The following is an 8,777-nucleotide window of genomic DNA, read 5'->3' as shown; positions in this document are numbered from 1 at the left end:
TATATGTTTGGCTTGCAGTTCACCTTAAATCATAATCAAATATAACTATCATCGATCACATTCATCATTATAAATGTTTTCTTATACTCTTTTGTTTCTTTTTTCTAGATTTTTGTTTTTTTACTTTTTTTTGTTATATTTACACATGTGTAAAAAATCTAATAAGAGTGATTTTATGAGAAGAAATGAATTATTTGATATTGTAATTTTTTTTTTTGATGTTGTACTTTAATTACAACGAGGGTTGTATTAAAAAAATTGGTTTTGATTGTTTTTTCATTCGTTCTCACGGTTCTCGCAATATTTAGTGTTCTCAAGATAACTCTCCCCCATATATATATATATGGTTGGGTTCATTTGATAACCACTCTTATTGCACTATTATTGCGAGAAATGTTAACACAAAAAAATACCTAATAAACAATTAACTTTTTTTTATTATTTTTTAATTAAAAATCGCTATTTTTGAGAGTAGTAGTTAAGTCAATAAAAATAGGTATCTTTAGCATCAATCAATTACATAAACAATTATATGTAATATTAAATGAAATTTTTTTATTTATTTATTTTTTTAACGAGAATATCATCAATCAATTACATAAAGAATTACATGTAATATTAAATGAAATTTTTTTTATTTATTTTTTTAACGAGAAATTTGGATCACAGACGGACCACTATCAGCGAAATCACCCGATCATATCCATCTCCATTAGGCATAATGTCTATACATCTCCTAATCATATCCATCTCCACTAGACATAATGTCTATACACCAATTTAGAAAGAAACCCAATAAATATGAAAAAATGTGGCAATTAAACCTATAACTTATTGGTCTCAAAGTCTTATCCTATCCTAAAATGCCACTAGGTAACACTGTATGCAAATTAATTAACACGTTCGTCCCAGTTAAGTCCTGTTTTGGGTACAAGGAATCTTGCTTCGTCATCTCATCCAGAGAATGGTCCACTTTCAAACCACAACTACCCACCCTTATATTAACTAAACTAAACCTTCACAATTGTTGCTTAAACCATACTCAAACTCAAGGTGGGTTTCTTCAACAATCAGCTTCATGAGTTCAGATCATGAACCCCTTCTTCATTCTACCAAACAAGAAGATTATGATGATAATGAGACACACTTAATGCTGAAATTGACAAGATGGTTTCTGAAATTTGCAATGTCTTTTGTTTTCATTGGTTGGGTTTGTTTTTTGTTCTTGCTTCCATCAGAATCTGTGAGCCAGTTTTCTGAGAAGTATGTTGAATCTACCTCTGGATCGGTGTTCTGGGTCACAGGTTTTTTTTCCTTTAAAGTTGTAGTTTGGTCAATAATAATCCGCTTGGTATGGCAATATTGCTTGGCACGGGCGTTGGCCTTGGTGACGTGGGTGGCTGGCAATGGTTGACTGGTTGTTGATGACTGTTTGGCTAGCCTTCCAGAACGCCGGCCTGGCCACGCACGTTCCACATCCCACTTTTTTGGGTGTGGCCCGGTAAAACCCACACCTATCACGTGTCGAGCAATGCTCTCAACCCAAACCCCTCCACACCCCCATAGTGTTGACATGAGAGTGTTTATCATGTACAGGAAGTTTGTTTCTTTTTGGTGGCCCAATCTTCATCATTGCATTTCTTGCTATACTTTACCTCAGAATATCTGGGGAACAACAGTAAGTTGCTTCTTCTTTCTTTTGCAATTTTGTTATTAGATTTGAGTTTTGGAAATAATCAATTTTAATTATGTTGTTTGAGAGACTTCTAATTTATTTTTCGCAAAGAAATGTTTTTTTTTCTTTCTTTTTTAGTTTAATCAACAGTTCATACATGGGGATAAAATATAAACTCCACATAATCAGGATTTTCAAAAAAAAAAAACCACTTTTTAGCCTTCGTTTATGAAATGAACAAATAAAACATATCTCAACTATCAGTTGAAATATGATAGGGGTTAAAAAAGTGCATACTCATTAAAGAGTAAAATACATGGTTTTAACCACTTGAGTCCAAAATCAAAATGTTTATCGCCCTGAGTCCCTAGCCATTTATTTTATAACGTTTTGAGTCCAATTTTGTTCATTTTGTAACGGTTTGAGTCCAATTTTGTTAAAAACATTGGACTCAAAAGATTAAGTTTTGGACTCAAATGGTTATAAAAAAGTGTGTAGGGACTCAGGGCGTTAAACATTTTGATTTTGGACTCAAATGGTTAAAATCACTAAAACACAAGAACTCAAAAAGTAATTTAATCCTTATTAAATAATGCTTCTCATTTGGATTCATTTCCTGCACTTTTTAGGAGGAGAACACAAGTATTTTTTTACAGGAAAACATTTTTTTTAATACGTGAAAAACAAAGTTAATAAATTATAGAGTTAAATGCCAATTTAGGCCCTGTGGTTTAGGCCATTTTGTCGGTTTAATCCAAAGGTTTTATTTTTCTCCTGTGGATCCTAAAAGGTTTCACCGTTGCCATTTTAGTCCACTGGGTTAACTTCATCCATTTTTTCTGTTAACTAGAAGGGCAATTCGGTCATTCTATATGTAGTTCTGTTAACTAGAAAGGCAATTCGGTCATATAAAATGACCGAATTGCCCTTCTCGTTAACAGAAATAATGGATGAACTTAACCCAGTGGACTAAAATGGCAACAATTAAACCTTTTTGGACCCACATGCGAAATATGAAGCCTTTGGACTAAACTGACAAAATGGCCCAAACCACAGAGACTAAAATGACATTTAACTCTAAATTATATGAACATCATGAGTAAGTTCCACCGATAGCAATGCTAAGGTAGGGTCTGGGCCTCTGGGTGGGTAGGGTAAGATGTAGACAGCCTTACCTCTACCCCATAGGAATAAAGATGCTGTTTCCAGTGAGACCCCCAGCTTGATAGTAGTTTTGCAACAAGCATTGGCCTTAAGGCACATAACATTTTGCAACAAGCATTGGCCTTAAGGCACATAACATTTTGCATGATCAACATTCCGCCGCTTTTAACGTTATTTTCACGTAATTAGTAACCCCGAGGGCCCACACAAATATACAATATATACGCACACCACAAGCAGGGCGTAAATTATATGAACGTGTATGTGAATACTTTTGTGTAGATTGAAGAAACCGAAGCATGCAACTTTTCGCCTTTGGACATTCCCGGTTATTGTAGACGGGCCATTTGGGGTTGTGACGGCAGCAGAGTTGATTGTTATTCTGCTTGTTGTTGTGTATCTCATTTGGGCTGTTTCAGTTTATGCTATTCAGAACTATAACCTCATTCCCTACTATGAGAGCCAAGGAAAGAGGTAAAATCATTGTATAAATCGTTAATTTTGCTTTCTTCATTGATTATAACTTGGTGCTTTATCGACGGGCAGTCATGTTGGATAATGGGCCAAATGGGTCGGGTTGAAACGAGTCACTTTTAGTACCTGTTTGAACGGGCTGTGTTGGATTGAGTTGACACACCACTTTTTTTCTCCATTTTAAGTAGCATGTGATTTTTTTACAAAGAATATTGTTGCATTAACAAGTAAGCTTTTTGAATAAAATGATATATAAGGTTTTACGCATTAAAAGCAAATTTTACGTCCGACCCATTGGACTTCTTTTTGACCCGTTTGAGATATAAACGTCACATTCATAAACAAGTAAATGGATAGTTTTTTTAGCTACTATTAGTATCAGTCAATATTATTTTCTCCCCAGATAATCAGTTGAATGCTTTGATCGCTGTCTAATATGACATTAAAAATCCTGTAGGAATGTAATGCTAAAGCACACAGGACTGCGGTTTGGGTCTATTGGACTGATTTGCCTAGTATTTCTGTTTCTGCCTGTTGCACGTGGCTCGATTCTTCTACGGCTTACAAATATCCCTTTTGAACATGCAACTCGATATCATGTTTGGTTGGGACATCTTACAATGACACTCTTCACTCTTCATGGTCTCTGTTACTTTTACTCATGGATATTGGAAGATCGCGTTCTACACCAAGTAATTAATTGGAAAAATAACAGCATTGCCAATCTTCCTGGTGTCATAAGCCTATCAGCAGGTTTATTGATGTGGGTGACATCACTTCCTCCAGTGAGGAGGCTGAATTTTGAACTGTTCTATTACACTCATCAACTATATGTTGTCTTTATCGTCTTCTTCGCTATGCACGTTGGTGATATCATGTTCAGTGTCATAGCTGCTGGTTTATTTCTCTATATGCTTGATCGCTTTCTTCGGTTCTTTCAATCACGAAAGACTGTGGATATACTCTCAGCCAAATGCCTTCCATCTGGGACATTGGAACTTGTTATTTCAAAGCCTCAAGGTATTCGTAGTTTTTGCTAGAGGTGACAATATCAACCTAAAACTCATTGACTATAAAAGAAGGAAAAATTACAAGTTTTGTCCTTTATCTTTATACCACTTTTCAGGCGGTGTGCTTTTTAACGAATGTTGACAGGCGGTGTCTTTTACTAGGTATTTTGTTGCAAGTTTAGTCCTTTACACCCAACCCAGTTAAAAAACCCTGTTAATTGTTGACAGGCGGTGTCCTTTACTAGGTATTTTGTTGCAAGTTTAGTCCTTTACACCCAACCCAGTTAAAAAACCCTGTTAATTGTTGACAGGCGGTGTCCTTTACTAGGTATTTTGTTGCAAGTTTAGTCCTTTACACCCAACCCAGTTAAAAAACCCTGTTAATTGTTGACAGGCGGTGTCCTTTACTAGGTATTTTGTTGCAAGTTTAGTCCTTTACACCCAACCCAGTTAAAAAACCCTGTTAATTGTTGACAGGCGGTGTCCTTTACTAGGTATTTTGTTGCAAGTTTAGTCCTTTACACCCAACCCAGTTAAAAAACCCTGTTAATTGTTGACAGGCGGTGTCCTTTACTAGGTATTTTGTTGCAAGTTTAGTCCTTTACACCCAACAATTAACAGGGTTTTATAACTGTGTTGGATGTAAAGGACTAAACTTGCAACAAAATATCTAGTAAAGGACACCGCCTGTCAACATTCGTTAAAAAGGACACCGCCTGAAAAGTGGGATAAAGATAAAGGACAAAACTTGTAATTTTTCCTAAAAGAAATCTGTGTTTGGACCTATTTCAAGTGGAACTGAAACCGACCCGTTTTAAACCATTAGCCCATCTTACCACCTCTAATATTTACTGACAATGCAGTTTTCTTTGAATGCAGATTTACAGTACAATGCCCTGAGTTGGGTTTTCCTTCAAGTTAGAGACATATCTTGGTTGCAGTGGCACCCTTTTAGTGTGTCATCAAGCCCTTTAAATGGTGATCATCATGTTTCTATTCTCATTAAAGTCCTTGGAAATTGGACGAAGAAACTAAAAGGACATGTCTTGGCTGTCAGCGAGGAGGATGCAGACGCCCTCATTCCACCAAACTCTAAGCTTAAGGCATCAGTTGAGGGGCCTTATGGCCATGAATTACCGTACCACTTGATGTATGTGCTTTCTTGATCTCCGTTCTAAAATGATGCGTATATGATGTTGATTCAGCACCATAAATAGTTGACTAGTATTTGAATTTTGAACAAATTAGACGGTCGATTGCAGTGGGTCTAAGTTTTTAAAATTTGACTGACAAATCTGACCAATCATTGAGCAATGGGTTTGAGTAATTGAACAAATTAGAGTATTAGACCAGATGTGGTGATAATATATTATATTTTAGGATTTATAAGTGAAAATATTATCTATAAATAGTTTTTCAGAAATGCCCCGCTTGCGGTATGCGCATATAATGTATATATGTGTGGGCGCTCGGGGGGCAAAAGTGAAAGTGCACTGATTTTAACGTTATTTTACTAATTTCGTGAAAGTAATGTTAAAAGAGGGGGATGGTTAATCATGCATCATGTGGTGGTGTTGATAGCCGAAAGACAAGGGAGTACATGCACTAATTGGCCTTTATCTTAATTGCCGAGTGTTATGTGCCTTATGTCCAAGGTTTGATGCAAAACTACCATCGAGCCGGGGGTCTCACTGGAAGCAGTCTCTCTATTTCTACGGGGTAGAGGTAAGGCTGTCTACATCTTACCCTTCTCAGACCCTACCTTAGCTTTGCTATTGGTGGGATTTACTGAGTAAGATGATGATGATGAGTTTTTCAAAGGCTTTTTTTTTTTTTTTAAACAAGCGCTTCGCATGTGTGTGTGCATCAAGCATCGGATTGCGTGATCAAAATGCATCGGAGTGTCAACACACTTTTTTAAACCAAGTTCTTGATTATTCAGATTAAAAGGGTAGCTTGCTTCATACCTTTTTACTGAATTTCTCATTTATTGTTTCACTTTTAGGTATGAAAATCTTGTTTTAGTGGCTGGTGGCATTGGAATTTCGCCATTTCTGGCTATTTTGAGTGATATTTTGCACCGTGTTAAAGACTCTAAGCCTTGTATGCCAAGAAACGTATCAATAATCTGGGCTGTCAGAACATCAGAAGAACTTCCACTGCTACACTCATTAGATTTGAACTCAATCTCTCCATACTTCTACAACAAACTGAATCTTGAGATTCACACTTATGTTACTCAAGAATCTGAACCGCCATTGGTATGTATGTCTACTGGTATTCAGATACTTTCACCAATTTACTTGGGTTATGTTTAATCTGGGTAGAATGTGTATAAAAATATTGTTTAAAAGGAAACGGGTCAAATGGGTCCAACACGTTCAATATGTAAAAATAAATAAGTAAAGAAATACATAAAAGGAAATGGGTCAAATGGGTAGAACATGTAAAAAAAAGAAGAGAAATTTACATCAAAGGAAACGGATCTAACAAGTGTAATATTTAAAAATAAATAAATAAGAGGAAATGGGCAAATGGGTAGATCATGTAAAACAAAACAAAAAAGAAGAGAAATTTGCTTTAAAGGAAACGGGTCTAATGAGTAGAACATGTAATACAACACACAAAAAAAAAAAAAAAAATTAATTAAATGAAACAGGTCATATGGGTCCAAACTTACCAAAAAAAAAAATTATCCAAAAGGCCAATCATAATTGGATGCTAATAATGTACAAAAAGTTGAAAAAAACTTGTACAAAAATGTTTCCAGTCAGCCCAACTCTACCTGAACCAACCCGTATCAACAAGCACTAAAATATTACCCATTCTAACACTTTTACCACTCAGGTAGTATGATTTTATATTCATAAAACTAACCGAGTTTCAATGTTATGAATTCTTGACTATAGGAAGAAGGTGCTGTACAAAAGTATGTTAGCCTTGGTGACTTCTCTTCTCCCAGCCGATCCGGCATGTCTGGGTTGGTCGGAACAGGAAACATCATATGGGCTGGAGCTTATGTGTTGGTTCCCACAATCGGTTTTGTGGTTTCTTTGACGTTATTAAATATCTTGTACATTAATCCTTACAATATATCATACCGCTGGTACAAAGGGCTTCTACTACTCATATGCATGGTTACAAGTGTCATTATATTCGGAGGTCTTGTGATCGGTTTATGGGACCGAAAAACCTCATCTAAGGGAAAATATCAAGATGAAAAGAAAGCTGCTGCTGGCATACAACATAATGAGTCTACATCACACAAAACGTCGTCCGATGAAACATTTGTCAACACCATAAAGTATGGTCAAAGACCAGACATAAAAGGTATATATATGCATACAAGTTAGTTAAATCACTCCATTTTATCATTCTTATTATCTTGTAATGACATTTTGCCATCTTTCACTAATTTATTTGTATTTTGTTGATGATTACAGAAATATTTGGAAACATAGCTTCGCGTTGGGGAAATGTGGATATTGGGGTGATAGTTTGTGGTCCATCGACTCTTCAGACAAGCGTTGCTAAAGAGTGCAGGTCTAAGAATTTTGGAAGGAGGAGTAACAGTCCAGTCTTCCATTTCAACAGCCACAGTTTTGATTTGTAGGTATCCTATTTGGGTGGGAGTCATTAGCATAGTTTGTATAAGTGGTAGATAGTGTTATGTATATCTTCATAGTTATTTGTGGACAATTAAATAAATAAATACTTTTATTTGATGAAAATATGTTTGTAAAGGCTTCCTATAACTGGAAAGAGAGTTCCGCTGTGTATTCTAATTTCTTTAGTTGAACTCTTTCACTATTTATAAGAAATGTTTATCCGATTAACAGAAGGAATTCATGGGATTTGATTTATATTTGTTAACTGTCCAACCAAACATGTTATTTAGGTTCTAGTTTCCAACGAACTCTACAAGCCAAACCAAATTAGGATTCATACTTGTATTGTTCCATGCACCTACCTACCAATTCTGTCTTCTAACTAAATAATAAAATAAGTTAATAATAATTATTTACAGTTAATAAATTAGTATAAACTGAACTGGATGACTCTTTGGAAGTGTTTTGCTGACTATCAAGTTTCAAATAACATGCAGGAGTTTACCAACAAAACGAGGAAACGAATCAGTGCTCCCAAGTCAAGAGAAAGCAAAATGGCATTGAGTTATCCTACTCCCTGGAACACAGAAATAGTGATCAGCGGTCAATGCATGGCGAACCTTTGTTACCTGAGAGTCGGATGCATAATAAGAGTATCGAATATCATATAACAGATAAAAGTTTTATTTACTGATGCCACATAACTCCGCTATATTGTGTCGTTATCTTACTATTCATCAATGTTCACTTAAACAAATTAGGTAGTTTATCACTAAAGTAGAAGTGTGGCAAGATGTTGACAACCATCTGATTATCAGGAGTACAACAACAATTCATTCTGCCACG

At 35.6% G+C, this 8,777-nt stretch overlaps 1 protein-coding gene across 2 annotated transcripts; it reads left to right on the top strand.

Annotated features, from left to right (window-relative positions):
* The first annotated feature begins 929 nt into the window (after positions 1-929).
* LOC110926644 (ferric reduction oxidase 7, chloroplastic) lies at positions 930-8,777 on the top strand. Of its 2 annotated transcripts, XM_022170360.2 has the most exons (9): positions 930-1,304; positions 1,597-1,678; positions 3,122-3,313; positions 3,771-4,333; positions 5,203-5,473; positions 6,329-6,584; positions 7,233-7,653; positions 7,767-7,932; positions 8,429-8,777. In XM_022170360.2, the coding sequence occupies exons 1-9, from the start codon at positions 1,079-1,081 to the stop codon at positions 8,493-8,495; spliced, it is 2,244 nt and encodes a 747-aa protein (XP_022026052.1). In that variant the 5' UTR covers positions 930-1,078; the 3' UTR covers positions 8,496-8,777. The 2 variants fall into 2 exon arrangements, with proteins under 2 accessions (XP_022026052.1, XP_022026053.1); XM_022170361.2 differs by lacking the exon at positions 8,429-8,777 and having other exon boundaries at positions 1,033-1,304; positions 7,767-8,159.

This window comes from Helianthus annuus, chromosome 3 (genome assembly GCF_002127325.2).
Source record: "Helianthus annuus cultivar XRQ/B chromosome 3, HanXRQr2.0-SUNRISE, whole genome shotgun sequence".
Classification (NCBI taxonomy): domain Eukaryota; kingdom Viridiplantae; phylum Streptophyta; class Magnoliopsida; order Asterales; family Asteraceae; genus Helianthus; species Helianthus annuus.
Note: the sequence above shows the minus strand (reverse complement) of the source record. Positions and strands in the feature narration are given on the sequence as shown.

Excerpts from the sequence above, each read along its gene's own strand:
- LOC110926644 (XM_022170360.2), top strand. The coding sequence starts at position 1,079 with ATGAGTTCAGATCATGAACCCCTTCTTCATTCTACCAAACAAGAAGAT. Across the intron at positions 6,585-7,232 it reads AAGAATCTGAACCGCCATTG|GAAGAAGGTGCTGTACAAAA; the intron begins GTATGTATGTCT and ends TCTTGACTATAG. Across the intron at positions 7,933-8,428 it reads AACAGCCACAGTTTTGATTT|GAGTTTACCAACAAAACGAG; the intron begins GTAGGTATCCTA and ends AATAACATGCAG.